General features: G+C 35.7%; 1 protein-coding gene across 1 annotated transcript in view; it reads left to right on the forward strand.

The window, feature by feature from the left end:
* Nucleotides 1-20,115, forward strand: part of VAV3 (vav guanine nucleotide exchange factor 3) — a 358,745-nt gene that overhangs the window by 302,540 nt on the left and 36,090 nt on the right. The window contains exon 21 of the mRNA XM_047085931.1: nucleotides 14,248-14,313. Within this exon, the coding sequence (XP_046941887.1) occupies nucleotides 14,248-14,313 (66 nt within the window). The remainder of the gene's footprint in view (nucleotides 1-14,247; nucleotides 14,314-20,115) is intronic.

Below are 20,115 nucleotides of genomic sequence, written 5' to 3' on the forward strand. Positions count from 1 at the left end.
CAAACTTCATACTGAACTTGATAAAAGTGTTTTCTTTGATTCAACAGGTACTTCACATCTTGCCATCTCTAAAGCCATCATGATAAAATCAGCTTTTGTTTTATAGATAGTACATATGGAAGGTACATGAAGGAACCTGGTCTGAATGTACCCTTACTCAGTGGCATGATTCAGAATGACATGTTTTAAAAAATGCTGAACAAAAATCTTTCCACCTTTTGGGGTCTAAATGTATAAAGAATACTGCTGGTTTGGTCCTTTGAAGTCATGAGAGTTTGTAGGTGTGCTTACAGTGGATCCATGTACTTTAATTTGTCAGTATTCATATTCAAAGAAGATAAGTACTTTATGGTTTGCATCCCAAAGGATGGGACTCCTATATTGTGTGTGTGTGTATTTATATTTGTGTGTGTGTGTGTATGTATGTGTGTGTGTGTGTGTGTGTGTATATATATATATATATATATATATATAGTTACTGACAAAGTTACTGACCTTGCCATCTTTTGGCAGTATGACCTTAAATAGATTACCCTCAGTTTTATCATCTATAAAATGCATACAGAATAAAATAAATAATATATGAAAGAGGTCTAGCCCAGAGAGAGCCAAAGCATAAGAGACTGTTAAAAACTGAGAACAAACTGAGGGTTGATGGGGGGTGGGAGGGAGGGGAGGGTGGGTGATGGGTATTGAGGAGGGCACCTTTTGGGATGAGCACTGGGTGTTGTATGGAAACCAATTTGTCAATAAATTTCATATATATAAAAAAAAAAACTAAAAACTTAAAAAAAAAAAAACCAACAGTAGCTTCTATTATTCATTCATCCAGATACTAACAAAATGCTTACTATGTGTCTGACTTTGTGTTTTGTACTGGGATGATCGCAAAAAAAGTTTCCTAACCTTGTGGCTTAATGACCTAAGGAATGATAAAAGCTCAGGACAGGTGATGCAGCTGGTTTCCATGTTGAGCTTTATATTAATGGGTTTGTCATCATATTGTTACAAATATATGTAAAGTTAAAACTGTGGATAACAGTCTAGATTAGTTATTGGGTTGTTACAGTGGCTTTGCATTTTAATTTCAAAAATGTCTTTTGTACTAGATAAGCGCTTTGGCTTATTTGGAAATTTTCAAGAAATTATGCTTTTTAAACTAAACTGTTGTCTGTTTTTTCAAGTGAGTTACTTCACTCATTAGGGTAGAAAGTTGGATTTGATTGTAGACTGTCATGTTTTCTACATACTCTATATCCAGAGAATACAAATTATCCTCCACCCTCTATCAGGAACTTTCTATGAATAGCTATTAGAGTCTAGTCTGTATTATTATTATAACAACAGTAATTTCTAATGCTATCGAACTGAGTGGGTATCTGCGTTTTCATTATAACTTCTTTCAAACAATGAGTTGACAATTGAGCTGTAAAAATATTCTCTGTTCTGTCTTTGAAGGGATTCATTTTGGCAGCTTTTTCTTGTCATCTTTGTTGTCTTCTTTCTCTTTCCTTGAAAGTTCTATAAAATTATCTTCAAGTGAAATGAATGTAAAGTAGGAAATTGGCCATTTAGAGTATGTTTCCTACTGCAGGTGTACGGCATAGTTTTTATGGAGAGTAAGGACATATGGAACCATTCTGATCATGTCACTGAACTGATCATAAACCTGTTGCTTTAAGTGATTTCAGTATGTGATAATAAGGATTTAATGGCTAAGGAGAACATCCTTCATGCTGAAAAGAGACTGTTCCTATTAAAAGTTTTATTTTCCACAGGAGAGATACAGATTAAACTTACTAGAGAGGGAGAGAGGGCAAGAGAAAGAAACAAACAAATGTAAAATCATGCCATGCCATCTATGGGTTTTGTTTTTGTTTTTAGATTTTTTTTTTTACAATAGAGAGTTTTAAGTATTTTCTTCTTAGAATAAAGCTTATGAAACAATGAGGATCCTGTGCTATTTCATGGGGTTTTATTTGCTCCTTTGTCATTTATGAATACCCAAATGTTCCACAGGGAGAATTTTGTAAGCTAATTGGAACCAAAAAGCAATTATAAGAAGTAGAACTGTAATCAGTGTGCCAAAAATATATATTTTTATCCACAATGAAAGTTAAATAACCTAGAAAATAGTTGTGATACTTCACACTTGCAAATCATGCATCTACATGATCTTTATTCTAAGAAGTGAAAATGTTTTTACACACCTTCTGATTAATTCACAGAAATCTCCATAAAGAGGGTAAATTAGAATTGTGGTTTTAAAGGGCCAGATTTGTCATCCATCTATGTAAGATGGCATTTGTAGAATTAAAATTAGACTCTGTTTCAGACTTGTTGTCTCCTGCCTTAGTTCTGTTTGTTAGACTATCCTACCTTTGTTTTGGGAGAGACAGTTATAATTTTTAACACCTCTAAAGAAAACAGATTTTTAGAGGCAGTTTAGTTCTTTTTTGGTAGAACAATTAGGAAATACAACATTGCTTTATGTAGAAGTTCTTCCTTTTTTAATTTTTTTTTAACTCTTTGCCTCAAAAGAAAAACTAAAAAGTCAGACAATAAATAAAGCTTGGAGAAAGTTTGGGAGATTCTCCGCAGGGAAGCATTCCTACTCATACTGCCTCCATAGGCAAGGAGCCTGGGAGAAGGGTGGTTCTTGACTTGGCCACGGGCAAGAAGGTGTTAAATTCCCCTTTGCTATCATCTTAGCCCTCAAGCACAGTGGTCATGGTCGAGTTTGCATGCAGCAGATGGACCATTGTCTTAGTTTACCATGTCAAGAAATTTTACTTCCCATATGCCTACTATATTTAGTGTTAAGACAATCCAATTTTTTAACAGATATATTTTCCTCATTTTAACCTGGAAAAAAATAAGGGTTCAATTGGGAGGAATCTTTTTCATAGGAGACATGTTTTTTTTCAAACCTTTAGCCATTGATTCATAGTTTACATTCTGCTGAATTTTCCCTTCTACCTCCCATTCTCTTAGCTAAATCCTTCTTTACCATCAAGCTCGATTTTGAGGTTACCTTCTTTGAGGTCTTCTCTGAACCAGAGAGCTTCTACCGTAACACTTTTAGTGGGTCTTTATGGTCTGTTCATTCTTCTCCCTGCCTGGTTAGAGCACCCTAGAAAGATAGGAACTATGGCTTTCATATCTTTAATGTTGAGAATAAAGTAGGCATTCAGTCCATGAATAAAGCTGTTCAGAGATGCTATTTCTATATGTTATTTACAAGTTTTCAAATTTATTGTTTATGAACCCAAATTACACTTTATGATGTTATCTGAAAGACCATTAAAATATTCATTCATCTTGTCAGATTTAAATTTATCTTTGTTCTCTCAGAATAGTCTTAAAGCTATTTAACCTTATGTCCTCGAATTCCTCATCTATAAAATGGAGATTTTAGTACTTAAATGATGCACAAGGGTTTCGTAAAAATCATAGGAAGTAAACTTGAAAGAAAATTGAAAAGAAGAAAAAGTGTATTTCTGTATGGCTAATGATGTTGATAGATATACTTCATTTTCCAGAAGTGGGAAAATTGGTTTTTTTAATTAAAAAAATTTATCTTCCCCATGTTTAATATGAAGAGTCCCACTAACATATATAAGCTCATAGACGACTACTCTGCCCTCCCAATTTCTGTACCCAATTCCTGAAATTTCTTTAATCACATATTAAACTTTTTACTCATAATTAAATATAAAAGCACAAGTGATAAATTCTGAAGGGAATAGTTAATGTAAATAAATAGGTAAGATCATGAGCCCTTTACTCAGAGCAAGGATGGATGAGGAAGGCCTAAGATAGCCCAAGGAGAGTGAAGGAGATTGAGAAGGAAACCGAACAGGGGTTTACAGAAAACAAACTTGGCTTAGGGAATAGTTTGCTTACTTGTGGACTCGACTGTAGGAACTATTGACCTTTTGTGTTGAGAGCCTTAAGCAATCTGTCCTGTAACCCAGGCCCTGCCCAGAAATCCTCCAAGGCTCAGAAAGAGAGCTACAGTGGAATGGAGTTAGTAGGTGTTTTTTCCCGACATCTCTCCCTGCAACTTTATAGTAGCCAAATCATTTCAAAGGAGACTTTTCCTTTGCTCTACGTGAAGACTTTTTGGATTTCTTCTAGATCACACAGGAATATTAGCTACGATAGAATTTTCTAAAACTATATTTTTTTTCTCCTGATGTAAAATTCGGGTGTTAGGCTGCATCATAATCAGAGGCAAATAAGAACACAGACAAAAAATTTTTTAAAGAATAAAAATCTTTGTGAAGAAAACTGATTCTTGACACCAAAAGGCTCATTGCTTTGTCATTGTAATCCATAGAATAAACATCTCTGGGAACTGTTTTTCCCCATTCAGGTTCCTACTGCAGAGCATTTCTCTGTGAATCCCAAACTTGGTCTTGATCATCTTAGTGATACCTTTTTAAGCAGTGCCAGAGCACAGTTTTAAGGTATTCCCCAGTTAAACTTGGCTTTGCTTCTAAACTGCCTCTCAGCACTTGTCCATCCCTTCTATAAAATCAGGAGAAGCCAAGGCAGAATTGAAATTGTGGATGTAGGGGTTAAAAAGCTATGTGAAAATAGTACAGTTTATTTGGTAATAGTATGTCATGCAGTCATGAGACCTTTATTTTGACAGGTGTTTACCTCAAAATATTGCATTAAATCAGGGTCCCTAATTACAGGGAAGAAGAAAAAGGCAGAGCATGACTGTAATAGAACAGGGGAGGCCTGGGAGAGATGATTATAGACGATAATAGACATTAGTGAAGGCCCGTAAGAAACATTGTCCCTGGGTGAATGCCAACTGGCTTTGATTGAATAGATCATAAACTGAGTTTGCAGGAATGTTTCCAAGTATACACACTGTATTGTGGGAATTGGCAAACCTCCTGACAAAGTAGGTGAGGTCCTAATTGTTAATTCTCAAGATGGGCATTTTTAGTTAACAGCTCTTAACTTGTACTTTTCCTATGTTTGGTACAGGGCAAAATGTAGGTTATAATCTACCTGGAGGAGGACACTGCTGTCTAAGGAGAAGTTTAGACCGTGAAGTATTACCTCCTTTTTATCCCAATGGAAAGTAACATCATTAAGGGGACAGTTCTGAGAAATTCTGTTGTGTACTTTTTCTTCCATTATTTTATTACCATATAAGCGGCATTCTGCCGTAATTACTACAAGTGTTTCAATCACAGAATACCTTCAGTGGACCATCAATCTGAAATTACATCTGATATAACTGTTGATTTGGCAGCACGAGTGGTTTCAATAGAGTGTACACAGGCATGTGGCCTTAAGGCTATGTTTCAAATAATTTGTCAAATTATAACATATTGGATTTTAATTATTCATGGTAATCTGAATTCCTGAAGAGTGAATGAATGAATGTAATTTCTAAAAAGTCAATCCTGTGTACCCTGGAAAATAGAGGACTTTACACCAAGTTAAAATGAAAGTCATTTAGGACCTGAAATGTCGTTATCTTCTATAAATAAGTGTAATCAGATTAAATTACTGACATACTATTCCTAATTAAAAATTTGTGGATCAAATACGTCTTGGTAACAGTAACTGACTGGAGAACTATAGGGACTTAGGAAAAGTGCTCATATAAGCAAAGCACTTTGGTGGTAAAAGACGCCTCAGAAATCCTTGGGTCAAACTCTTTCATTTCACAGGGGAGAATATTGAAGCCATGAAAGGTTAAATGACTTACTCAAGGATCAGAAGAACAGGAATAGAACATCAGACTCCCAACTGTCTATGCATATCAAATTATTACCTCATAGGTTTTTTTCTCTAATCCAGAATTCTGCAAAAATCTACGAAAATAACCAGAGCAAAGCTAATTAAGGAAACATTATCTGAATGAGATCCTTGAAGATGGTAACCAAGTTTATTCATTTTTAATCCCCTAGGATGTAGCATAATGCCTCACACATATTAGGTAGTCAGTACACTTTTCATTATAGCAGTAATTTTGTTCTTAGTAGAAAGGAAATTCTTTTAAAATATCTAATTCTTAGTAGAAAATTACTTAGGAGAAAAATATCTAATGCTGCCATGACCATTTGACGTGGATGGTGCTTCGTGATCACTTAGGACTAAAATCACCAAGGATAAGAAAACATCCATTAGTAGTTTGCCAAGAAAAACCATTTTCTGTATTTTGGACCTTTGTCAAGCCTAGTTCACTTTTTCAGTTATATGGCCTCTCCCCAAATAGGATTTCTTCCAAGATGTGGTAGAACCTTGTTCTTCTATCCAGATTTTGTATTAAGTAACCACTTAGGATTTGGCTTACCTACAAGCAGATTGGTTTTTGCTTGCTAAAATTTTTTTTTATTTCATCAAAGATATTCTCTTGTTTAATTCACCAGAAAATCAGAGTTACAAGATTTTGGTTCAGGATTACATCATGTACAATATCTTACCTAGTGAGACTTTAGAGGAAAAGCCTCAAGACGCCCAAAACAAAAGAGTTCCCTTCCCTGCTAGAGAAATCCAGGAACCCCATAGAATACATTTTTTGGATAACAAGAAAAATGTTTTGCAAAGTCTCGAGCTGCTGTTACATTCATCTCACATATAATAAGTGTAGAAATATAGCTTATGGCTTTTTAGTGGGGTTTTTTCTTAGTGTACATTTCACAACTTTAAAATTTTTTTAGAGTTTTTGACACTTCCTTCTGCCAAAATCTCAGTGATGTAGTAAACACAAACAATTTTGCATGCATTCAAAAAGACATCACATATAATCGAGGCTTTTGTCGTATGTTTTGATGATTCGATGCAATTATAAACCCTTACAGATTGGAGGTAAATTTAATTTCAAAGATCCTAGACCAAGATGCAAGCTTTTAAAAGTTATTCGGAATTCTCAGCCCATGACAGCCACTTAACTGCAAATGAACAAGGCTAGGAATATGAATTTTATATAGTCTTTTGAAAAACTTTGGAAGTGTATGCATTGGACAGAAGTTAAAGATCCTATTCTCTTTTGACTAGCAAATGATAAAAACACATGGCTGTGGTTTTGTTCTTATGTGCGTGCATGAGTATTTTGGAATTCATTGTAATGACCATTCAGTATAACCCTATGCATTATGCTTGGCAAATTTTCAAGTTGTTCACTGGTGGAAAAATGTATACCTTACTCATCAGGTAAGAAACAGTTAATGATAAAAGAATGTGTGTACTTGGAAGAAAACATGGGCACATTTGAGATAAAGAAATGGACTCTCTGAATGTAGTATTTATGGTTCAAGATTTTGAGAATCTGTGTTACTTGTGGCCTAGCAAACTGTCTTAAGTATAAGGAGGATGGTGAGACTATTCACTAGGCTAGGCATTTCTGTGGTAATAACACATGAATAGCCAACAAAAAAAACTTTTGACCTGAGAAAATTGATTGGGAATAATCAAAAAGCAGTATTGTGGGGAAAATATAGAAAATTGTTATTTTTAGCATTCATCAAGTGCTTTCACACATGTTAATTCTTGGATCTTTGTATTACCCTAGTGAGGCATGTGTGGCAGATCTTGTCATCATTCTTGTTTTACCACTGAGATTTGCCTAAGGTTACACAGTTGTTTTTTTTTTTATAGCAGAGCTGGAGAGAGAATGACCTCTTCCAGTGCCACATCCCTACTGTGTGGTAATGACTTTCTGTGTTTTCCAAGAACTAGCACAGGTGTATATGTAACTGATAACAATTGTTACAGTATGATGGCAGCTAGGATCGCAGATGGCCCCTTAACCAAAGGTCAGTTTCAGACAGGATCTTTGTCCTGGTCTTCTCTCCTTTTCCTGTCCTTTGCATGTACTCACAAAGCCTGTCAGGATAATTGCAAAAATAGTGTGTGGTACAAGCTATCCGTCATCTTTCCATCCATCTGGTCAGTAAATTAATTTGTGTATTTGCCTATATTCCCACAATTCATGGCTACCCTGTCTGTTTTCTTCCCCTACATACTCAGACTGTACATTTCTGACAGTGAGAGAGGACTGGGTAGGGTGACAGTTGCTCTGGCCATTTACCCATGTGTGATAAATTGCTTAGTAATCTCCACAGCACCTTCATGCATACGTTGAAAGTGTTTAGGGCATTGTAACTGGGGAAAATCTCCAATCTTTCATAAATAACCATTAATCTGTCCCTTTTAAATTCAGCTTTCCACATCTGTTTCAAATTGTTCAGTGCTATTCCAGGAGTGCATTAAAGCTCCAATCCAGGTGGTATTAAGGGGATAAATGAGCCACAGGGAAAAGACACTCTGTATTTTTCTTAAAGCAATTCTTGCTCCTTTTTTGCAAAGTTAGGAGCCAAGCAATTTACGATTAAGATTTTTGGAGGATATCCTCTATCATTTTAAGCCATCCTTGTCTATGGGTTTTAAAAAGGCAGCTTTAGCTGTGCCTTGCTAGCATACATTAATGTTTTACTCTGTACGGGTAGATGTAAATACCTTTCTATGAGCAAATTTAAAGTCCTTTTAATTCATTATGGTTCACTGTGGATTCTTGTTGGGGAAAAATGACTTATAACCTAAAAATGAAAAAATTTCAGCTAGAAGTAAGAAAGTGTCTGAATGTGCATTTACATTTGTGATATTCAGGAATTTCAGAGAAAGTTATCAATAATTCTAGTTTAACACATTTTTGTAAAGGAAGCAACTTGCTTTTCAGGACAGAAGTCATTATTTTATGAAATGTCAATAGTATTTTGTGTCTGCTCTACTTTTATTTAATGAAAATTATAAAAGTACATCTTTTCTTACTGTGAATAGCCCATGACGTGTTTTCTCAAGTACTTTCCAAAGAAAATATGTTCTTAAGACTTAACTAATCTGTACTGTGTTAGATTTACAAAAGTCACATCACGTAATTTAGAGAATGCCCTGCAGAAAAAATGCATATGAAGACAGCACTGTATGGTACGTCAGATGACATGTAGCAATGAAACAGGAATGTTTTCAAATTGACCTTGAAGAAGTTAAGGGACTCCCAGGAACGAATGTCAGACAGGAGGATAACTGAAAGATTTCCTATCCCTGGCATTTGTAAGAGGCATAAAAGGAACGACAGGTTGATTTTCTGACCCAGAATACAGTGCCCACACCAGAATGTAAAGAAGAAGAAAATTCAGCTGCATGCCTCTCATCAAAGTTAGTAAAAATTTCATAAATAGATCATCACATAAAGTGCACAAAATCATTGGCTTTGAAAATGGTTTATTTCATCACAACAGTCTGGTGTTCCATCCACGCATAGGGGATTGACAGCTTCTCCACCCATTGGCATTAATGAATTATCAATGTACATCCCACACACATCCACCAGGGAAGCAAAGACACTCCTCCTACACACTACTTTGTTTTTAAATCTTCCAAATGTTGTAGGATGGTTATTACCTTAATAAGTGGAAAATCATTGAATACAGCTCATATTCTCTCCCATAGCTAAAACTGACATCTCATAGGAATTAGTGAGGAAATGCAGTTTTATTCATGTGTTAAGATATGTTAAATTATCTCTCACTTCTTTGTCATCTCAGGGAAACCTAAGACCATTAAAGAAATGTAACCTGCATTGCTATGCTAAGGCATTTCATTAAGGAAAGAACAATTCAGAATGACCTTGGTAGTCTGTTGAGTGAAAATTTCCCCCTCCTGAGAGAACTCCAGTCGTGTTCTTGAAATGCAGTGAAAAAGAACAAAATGGTTGTTGATACAGTAACCATATGTCCTGGTTTACCCATAACGGTCCCAATTTATACCTTGTGTCCTGACATCATTATTAATCACTACCCTTTCCTCTCGAAAGATCCTGGTTTGGGCAGAAAATTGCATGTTCCCCCTAGTTTTAGAACATTTCTTACACAACTATGCCCCTTCCCCTACTGTCTAGGACAGTTAGAGTTCCCATTCATGCTTTTTAGGTAGAACTCTTGGTTTTACAAAGGAAGAAAGACAAAAAAGGGGCACCAGTCCATGCATCTTCAGAAACTATAAAATTCGTTACTGTGTCTTTTACTCTTGCATTCTTTGTGTTCTTGCCTCCTTACTATTTTATGCATTGCCTTCTTCAACACAGTGTGTACTTACATAAAATGTCAGAGACAGGTCAAGCAATGCCACTATAAGAATATTTTCATATAGAAACAGTTTAATGCTGCTCAGTGCTTGACACAGTATAAAAGGAAAGTGTGGTATGTTTTATTCTTTTCAGCTAAGAGGATTTGGAGGTCATGCTACTCATTGACATAGGACTATCAGATTGAGAAATACCTCAAATTATAGACATTTGTTAAATGCTTACTATGCATTTGGCACTCTCTTGTAAAAGAAAAAAATGATGAAGATATTGTCCTGGTTTCAAAGAATTCAGTCGAGTAATGGAGAAGACCATGCAGAGCAAGAATGACATCCATGTGGTGGTATAGCACTCCTAGTATGTGAAGGTGCAGTAGAACAGGGTGAGATTACATCTGCACCTGCAGACTGATGATGGTTTTAGAGAAGAGATGACAGATTAGTGTGTGCACCAAGCTTTGGTGGAGGAATAAGTCCAAGTATCATTCTGTATTTGGGGGACCCTGTGTTTTGTTTTGGGGAAATAAGTGGGATTATGTTGGCCAACAGGCGCTGTCACAAAATATCTCTGCTTCTCTTTAACTTTACTTTCCATAGATGAGACCATTTGTTCTTTTTCTGATGAAGAATGTGAATTGACAGTTCACCATTCTTACAATAGCTATCATTTTCCATCTTGTTGATTTATCTTCAACTACAGTTTTGAAAGACCATCATAAAGCTCTCTCTTTAGCTTCTCCCCTGAAAAATAGACTTATTTCCCTTAGTGCACTCTTATTTTACTTTTTAAACAGTCACCCTTATCCTTTTCTCTTCTGAGTCTTCTCCTGTGTATGGCTCCCACACACATACCCATATATATTGTACTCAAGTAGCATTGCAGTGCATTTATGTAAAAAGGTCTGGCAAGGCATACAGCCCCCCACATATCATACTTGTTTACTTGTACCTCTGTGTCATGCCTAAAATAAATAAAGCACTCAGAGGATGCAGTCAAATGAGAGTAACACTTCATTCCAACCTTAGAGCTACTGTGTTTTCATCACCCTCTAGTCTGTGACTCTCCTCCCTCTGGTGCATCCTTCCTGCCTCCTGGTTACAGTAATTCCTTTAAGTTCTGTTTTCTATCTTCTTCTATCTACAGTTTCCTCCATGACACTCCTGCTCCATTGACTTTAAGTTTCCCCTCTGTATAAGTGCCATTAAATCCAGGTTATGTGTTCGGATGGATTATATCATCACTTCCATTCTTGACTTTCCCCCTGGTTTTTAACTCCCGTGGTCTTCTCTTCCTCACCCACTCCTCAGGCAAGCCCCACAGACTGTGGTGCAGTAATGTCTCCAGCAAAGGTCCCCTTTCTCTCTTACCATGATATAGTCCTCTAATGATATTCTCGCCTACCAAGCCATGCCCATCTTGCACATGGATGCCAGTTTACTTCTTCTACAACACATAACCCCTTGATGGAAACCCCCTCACCAGTGATAAATTCAGATGTCTCCGTCAAACTGGCTCCCTGCAACCTTTTAGCTCTATTTTCCTCTGTCCTCCTCAATGAGTCTAATGCTTGTGTAGAGAGGCAGTGCTGAGCTCTAAACTTAGAACATCTGAATTTGAAATCTGGTTCTGTCACTTTCTGGCTCTGTGATCATGGGGTGATCATTTAACTTCTCTGTGCCTCATTTTCCTCACCCATAAAATGGGGATAGTAATTGGGCCTATCACAAAGAATCATTGTAAGGATTATGAAATGCTCAGAGCAGTGTGTAGCATACAGAAAGGGTCCAATGAGTATAAGCCATTATTAGACTCCATTTGCTTTTCCTATACACAACCTGTATTTTCATATCCCTATGACTTTCTCATGCTTTATTTTGTTTTTGGAATGTTTTCCTCCATTTTCATCTCTATTCATTCAAACCCTGCACATTTTATGTTCGTATTCCCCCTCTCTCTTCCATGCAGCTTTCAGGCAAATATTGAAAACATCTCTCCAATTTCCATAGCCTCTCTTCTGCACCTAACAGTGTTTGGCCCTTTCAACCTTATATTATAATTATGTGTATACGTATCTTTCCTCTGAAAATATAGGGGAAACAGAAACTGACCTATGAAATTGTGCATTTTCCTCAGTGCCTAACCAAATTAATATTAGATACTGTATTTGTTGAATAAATGAATATTCCACTTGTTCACTTACCTTTTCCCTGATACACAAGTGCAATACAGTTTTAGAAACTTGCCCAAATTAACATCTTTTCTTTGCTTATTTAATTGATTTCTCTTTGTCCTAATCCCACCCTTCCCCCTTTTCAACTACACTTCCCCTTTCTTCCCCACTCCCTTCCTGCCTCTTCCCTTTTCTTCTTTTCTTCCTCCTCCTCATTTTCTTTAACTCTGTATTCCCACTTTGTAAAATTTTCTCAACAACCTCATAGCCAAGCTTTCTAGGCACAAAGGGATACTGCTTCAGGAGGGAAATATTTTATCATTTTTTGTTACTTTTCTTTGTCAAAAATAACTGAGCATGTGACCTCCAGTCATAATGCTATTTACTCATCTGCATTACTGAGAATCAGGCAATTGTTAAATAGCAAATAAAAATAAGCCCAATTTTTAGACAAGGAGAAGTAATCTCCCAAGCACTTTTAAATTCCATGCTCTGATTGTCACCCTGTGTTTTGAGTATAATTTGTCTTTCCGGAGAAGGGAAACAACTGTAGGTTTAGTGTCATGAGATTCTTTGTGTGTGAAGTAAAACAGAATGTTACGTTGTTTCAGGTGTGCAACATAGTGATTTGACAGGTCTGTATGTTGCGCTGTGCTACCATCTATCACCGTACAGCACTACTACAATACCATTGACCGTGTTCTCTATGTTGTACCTTGTATTCTGGTGACTTAACCCATTCCATAACTGGAAGCCTGTATCTCCTACTCCCCTTCACCCATTTTGCCCATCCCCATCCCTCTACCCCGTTCCCACTGGCAATGACCAATTTGTTCTCTGTATTTATGGGTTTATTTCTGCTTTTTGTTTGCTCATTTGTTTATTTAGAGTCTACATAAGTGAAATCATATGGTGTTGGTCTTTCCGTGACTTAATTTGCTGCCGAAGATGGCAAGATCTCATCCATTTTTATGTCTGAGTAATATCTCATTGTATGCATACACCACATCTTCTTTATCCGTTCATCTATCAGTGGACACTTGGGTTGCTTCCCTATCTTGGCTATTGTAAATAATACTGGAATAAGCCTAGGGGTGCATATATCTTTTCAAATTAGTGTTTTTGGGTTTTTTGGGTTAATACCCAGTAGTGGAATTACTGGATCATATGGTACTTTTTTTTTTAATCTTTTGAGGAAAATCAATATTGTTTTCTACACTGTCTCTACCAATTTACATTCCCTGATGAGTTATTTTTAAAAGAGGAATTTGATAAAGGGTCTCCAAGATTAAATTCTTAAGTATTTTTTTTTGTCCATTCAGTGCTTATGTTTTCCTTATTCCGCCAATTTCTTTCCTCCCTTTTCTCATTTACAATGTCATTTTTACATATTCTTTCCTCTAACATCTTAATTGTCCTCTTTTCTTGATCATTGCCCTAGCCTTTCTCCTAAATCTGAAAACCACCTAAAACGTCATATCATGTTGTTTTCCATAAGTCTTGAAATGTCTCCTGTCTTATTGGAGAACTCTTAGGAGTTCTGTTAAAGATACCAATAGTAACCATTTAAATCACATCTCTAATTAATTGTGAGCCTGCACAAAACCAATGTATCTACTTGTATTAGTGAATACAAAATAGAAAAATCAAATATGCTATTCTCTCTATATAGGATTGAGGAGTGTAAAGTGAGTAAGATTGAATGGTAGTTTGGAAAGTCAAACTTGAATTCTTATTTTAAAATTATCATCTAAAACAATATATAAAGTTTAATTTCAAAATCTCTCTGCTTCTGCTTTTCTTCCTGAGCCATAATAAGTAAATCAATGCTTAGGACTGGAGAAAACACGTAAGTAATTTTGAGAACTCTGAGTAACAACACTATGTATACAGCATTATGAGATTATCATTTGTGGTAAGTTGGTTCTCAACACTGGTGTTTCCCCCCCTAATTTAGGGTAGAAATTTAGCATCTGGAGAGGTTGGATTTTTTCCAAGTGATGCTGTCAAGCCTTGCCCCTGTGTAAGTATGAGTATTTTCTTTCCATTTTTTTCTGGTTTTGATGCTATAATTAATTGTGCAAGAATGTACAAAGGATACAATCTTGTCACTCAATAATTTTATTAATGTTTTCTAGAGGGATCATATTATTTCAAGTTTGAATGCATGGTCAATGTTATTAAAAATTCTAAAATCACTATGATTCCACTCCATTAGAGATACTTTTTAATGGTATATGCAAGGGGAAAATTTAACAGTAGAATTTACAAAATTAAACTTCTGTGGGGTGTTAGAAAGAATAAACCAAAGCTACAGATTAGATGCATTTTCCCCCTTTCCATGGAGGTGAGATTTATTTTATTCTATTTTATTTTATTTTAGTTTAGTTTCCATGGAGGTGAGATTTAATTTATTCCTAGCCATTTTGGGTTATAGAGAGATATTATACTTCAACTAGTGTGTTTGAAAGCATAATAGAAAGCATGAAGGTCCACAAAATCTTTAATCAAATCTCTAAATACGTTTTTCTGTGCTTTAGTTTGTCATTACTATTTCTTTAATGTCATAATGGCATTTTCGGATGTCATTAGATACAAGGAGAAAGAATGAGTATTTACTCAAATATTATGGATGAATATAACATAAAATGTACTCTCTGGTACCTTATTAGATTTATAAGTTTCTGTTTAAGGTGACATTATTTTATCATAATTTGGTGTTTAGGGTGGATTTTTCTATGAAACTTTTGAAGTTCATAATGGTTTGAAGTAAATGAAATTCCTTCATTAATATAATGGAGTTAATGGTTAAAGAAAACTATCCTTAAATTATCTCTCTTGCTATAATATTTCAATCCTTTCTATATTTACAGACTCTCTTTAATATTATAAATGTGCATGTCTGCCATCCTTTTTTTCAGAATGTAGTCTGTAGACTAATTCACTCTACTCATTCCAGCTTCATTAATTTCAAAAGTGAAGGGAACCAAAAAGCATTTGCTATTCTATTGATTCTGTGATCTAATGTCACATTTTTTTTTATCTAATAATCTTTAAAAACTGTTGAACTTTGATACCACTCTTAGTTAACTGTGTAAGTAAAATGAGTTTTTAGTTAGTTTTCTGTTGCTTGTATGAACAAGATTTAGGATTCCTATACTTAAAACAATGATATTTATATGTAGGCAGGTAGCAGGAAATCTCCTACGTTCTAACATTAAGATGTCTGGGAACCTGGGGCGCCTGGGTGGCGCAGTCGGTTAAGCGTCCGACTTCAGCCAGGTCACGATCTCACGGTCCGTGAGTTCGAGCCCCGCGTCAGGCTCTGGGCTGATGGCTCGGAGCCTGGAGCCTGTTTCCGATTCTGTGTCTCCCTCTCTCTCTGCCCCTCCCCCGTTCATGCTCTGTCTCTCTCTGTCCCAAAAATAAATAAAAAACGTTGAAAAAAAAAATTTAAAAAAAAAAAAAAAAGATGTTTGGGAACCTAAAGACATCAAATCAAGAATATTAAACATTTCATATACCAAGTGCTATTATGCTTGTACAGCCTTTTACATAAGGCATAAAATGAACATTTGAACTTTTAGGAATATTCTGGCACATAAGTAGATATTTAATACATTTTGTTGGTTGGATGAACAAAGGGGTGAAAAAGCAAGCCAAAGTTCCTAGCTGAACCTAGGTAATTAACAATGGTAGACAGTAATTATATCAGCTTATATTTAATGGTATTTGGTGACTCAGTTACTAGAAGGAAAAACGCATTCAGAATTTAAAGCTGGTAAGGAGTTGTAGAGGAATACATAATTATGGATGGGGCTACTAGCTAAATGCTGTTTTATAGCTCAAAGTTAATAAATAGTTATTAAAATTTTAGTGCTTACTTAATACAATTACAGATTCATTCGTTGGTGGTAGGATATGTTAGGTGAAGATTAGTAGAAGGAGAGATGGGAGGAAGGGTAGATTGAAAGAGTTTAGAAGGTGGTATCTCTTTTGACCCTGGGACATTTTGTTTATCAGGGCATGGAATATTCCATTCTGAGTTCAAGAGTTATTCTTCTGTATGTGCTGTGCTAGTTTCTTCAAATGTTCAGAGAGAAAGTTAGAACTGAGAAAAACACAGGAGCATAAATGAAACAGTTTTATTTCTGGTAATACGGTACCTGGAGACCAAGCCTGGAGCTGCAGCACAGTGCAAATTTGGGTATCTCTGTGACGCCAGGAGTCCTCAGTGGATGAACAAGAAGAAAACAGTTCCATAGAGGAAGATATGCCTTTCCTCATCTTGGACCTGGGTTGGGAAGAAAAAAGAAAGCAGTCTCCCCTAAGAATTCCTAGCCTTAGATCCAAAAACCACCCAGGTGTGGGGCTTGAATTCATACCAGCTCTGTGACCTAGATAACTGTAAGCTACAAACAGTTTAAAATGATTCCACGTTGATTGTTTCCAATACAAGTACAGATTGTTTCTGGATTGGAGCCTCATTGCACATGGTCCTCAAAGGATTTCTATCGATACAGTCCTAGGGAATATAAGTTCACAACATGGGATCATCAAATTCCTAATTAAAGAAACCATCTTAAGCAAAGTTCAGCAGGAAAAATAAAATTCAGAATTAGACACACAAAGACAGCAGATACTGTAATTATCAGGTACGAAGTTCAAATTTTTATATTTAATATGGCTGAAGAAATAAGAGAATAAAAGTCTAAGAAGAGAACAGGTCACTAAGTTAACTGGATATATTTCACAAAGAATCAGACAGAATAAGTGAAATGAATACTTTAATGGAAACATTACATCATATGTTAGACACAATTGGATAGAAAATTGGAAGACAAATCTGAAGAAACTTCTCAATGAGTAGTCCAGAGAGATTAAGAAATGGAAATCTAACAGAGAATGGAATGATAAATTTCATATGCATATTATTGAAAGAGAGAATAGAGATGATTGTGAAAAAGCAACATTCAAGGGGTGCCTGGGTGGCTCAGTCAGTCAAGCATCTGACTTCTGCTCAGGTCATGGGTTCATGGTTTGTGAATTCAAACCCCACATCGGGCTCTGTGCTGACAGCCTGGAGCCTGCTTCAAATTTTGTGTCTCCCTCTCTCTGCTCTTCCCTGCTTGTGCTCTGTTTGTCTGTCTCTCTCTCAAAAATAAACATTAAAATAAAAGCACTATTCAAATAAGTAATGGCTGAAAATATTCCAGAACTTACAATAAAACCAATCTTAAGAGTCAAGAAGGATATATAAAATTAATCAACAGCTAGATGCATTTTAGTGAAACTTGAGAACATCTAAAATAAGGAGAAAATATTAAAACCAACCTTAAAGAGAATGCAGATTACCTATAAAGGGTTGATCATTTGACTCATATCTAACAACAGCAATAATGAAGGCCAATAAAAGTTTCCGTTTTTGGTAATTGTCCAGTAGCCCCTTTTGGATCAATCCTCCAACAGAAAACAACTATAAACCCCAGGCAAGATACTAAAACAATAACAATCTGAAGGCACTGGCTAAGAGAAGAGTTGACACTCAGAAAAAGGGGATGATGCTAGGTTAGTTTCCTGGTTTTATGACTGGCTTGAGGACAGATACTCGGCTGGGCTGTGCTATGCAGGGGAGCTAAACTTCAGATAGAAACCTCACAGCATCACTGGCTTGAAGAAGCAGAGTGTGGAGTTCGAAGGAAACAAAGGGGAAAGGGAGGCAGGAAATCTTAGAAAGGACAGTGTCAAAGAGGGAGGAACCTCAAGTTCTGTGTTATAAGCTTTGCCTCAGTTTTGCCATGTGGTAAAGACTCCCAAGGAGCTCAGTTCAGGCTGCAAGAACTACACTGAGAATTCATCTGCCAGTCACCACAGCGGTTGGAGTTCAGCCAAGTTAACTGCCCGCTTTAAGAAAAATCACACTCTTTGTAGAAGCATCACAGAATCCGGAGCTTCTACAGCATATTGTTCAAATTGTCCCAGATATTGTTCAAAACTACTCAATGTATAAAGAATCGGGAAAACACAAACTATACTCAAAAAAGAAAAGGCAATCAAGAGAGAACAACCTTGAGATGTCCCAAATGACGGAATCACAGGAGAAGATTTTTAAAGCAGTTGTAACTAAGTTCAAGGACATAAAGGAAAGTATGTTCATTATGAATGCACAGGAACACCTCAGCAGAGAAATAGGAACCATTGAAAAGAAAACCAAATGGAGATTCTATAATGTGAGACTTGAATATCTGAAGCAATAAGAATAATATGTTCAAAGTTTTGATAGGAAATTAGTTAACTTAGAAATCTATCTTCCTCCATTAGGATGAAGTAATGACATTTCCAGCCAAACAAACACAGAAAGTTCACTTCTAACTGTCCCATCTAACTTCTATGAGATGTACTTCTGGAAGAAGTACATATCTTATATATATTACTTTACATGTGTGCTATATTCCCAGTATAATATTTTTAAAAACTGTATGACCATAGCCAAAGTTTGACAGTGTAAACAGCCAGTGATGAAGGTAGAAAAAAGCATTCGGGAAAAATGGTCAAAGATGAGAATATATTCAAAGATAGGAAAATATCCAGAAGAAAATCATCTATAGTTTTATATAAGAAAGGGTCCCAAAAAAGAAGTGGGGAGGGCCTATGACAGATGGAAAAAGACAGGATCCCACCCTGGTTATGGGGATCATTGCTGAGAAGATAGTCCTGGTGCTTCACACATCAGAATACACTCACAGAAGAGCGAGAGTTTTGTTGTTTTGGTTTTTGTTTCTTCTCTCTAGGGAGAAAGATTGGTTTAGGATTAAACATGAATTTAAAGGGTACAAAGAGGGAGAAGGAAGGAGGAACTACTTTTCCATCAGGTTTCAGAAGCCATGTATATCTTATCATCTAAAGAGAAATCGTTGAAGATTGATTACTGTTTGTGAAAACACCTGGTATAAGAAAATATCTGCAGGATTTGAATGGGTGTAGTATATTATATTCTGTGTATCAGGATTTTATATGGTGATGACATTAAAAATGTGATCCACAGTATAGAAATATTTAAATATTAATAACTTCGGAGATGTTCTGTCCAGAAAGATAATTTTGTTATATATAACTATTATCTTGGAAGGTCAAAATAGTAACAACCCTTTATGAAAACTGACATAGCTAAGAGACATATTTACATTGATCAGAACTCTGTTGCAAATTAAGGATAATAGTATTTTTAATCACCTAATATAAAAAGGCCCAGGAATACTATGGGATGTATACATCAAAGACTCAGATGATTCATGAAAAATCTCTAAATACAAAACAAACTATCTATACTCCTTGTCCTTTCTTAGGAATTTATAAACTTTGTTGCCCTCTAATAGTATGTATTTTCTTTCTTATTCCTTGAATATTAACATACCTTATTTGGCTTTGTTCATTTTCTGGTTGCAATCAGCAACTAGAAGTTTTTTTTCTTTTTCTGTCTTCATTTGTGTAGAAAAATGTAACATTTTTCGCTTTTGCAAATCTCCATAGACGAAGGAAAAATGAATATTTCCCATGACTTTTCAGCATCAAAATGTTTTCAAAATCAGAATTTAGAATTTGTGATATGAGTCTATTTCCAATATATATTGTTTATTTTGCCTGTTTTCTGGGAAAGCCGAGTGCTATTTGGTTTTCCTAACATTTTCATTTTAATTTTCTATGATAGGATTGAACTGCCTTAATAATAAATACCAAAGGTTTCCAATTCATATTTTTCCTGTTATCTCTCCTCTTGGAGGTACAGTGGCGGTAAAATGAATGAAAGAATGAATTAAAGTGAAAT

This window comes from Lynx rufus, unplaced genomic scaffold (genome assembly GCF_022079265.1).
Source record: "Lynx rufus isolate CCGP_SWC_20201006 ecotype Redwood Valley unplaced genomic scaffold, mLynRuf1.p SCAF_2, whole genome shotgun sequence".
Taxonomy (NCBI): Eukaryota; Metazoa; Chordata; class Mammalia; order Carnivora; family Felidae; genus Lynx; species Lynx rufus.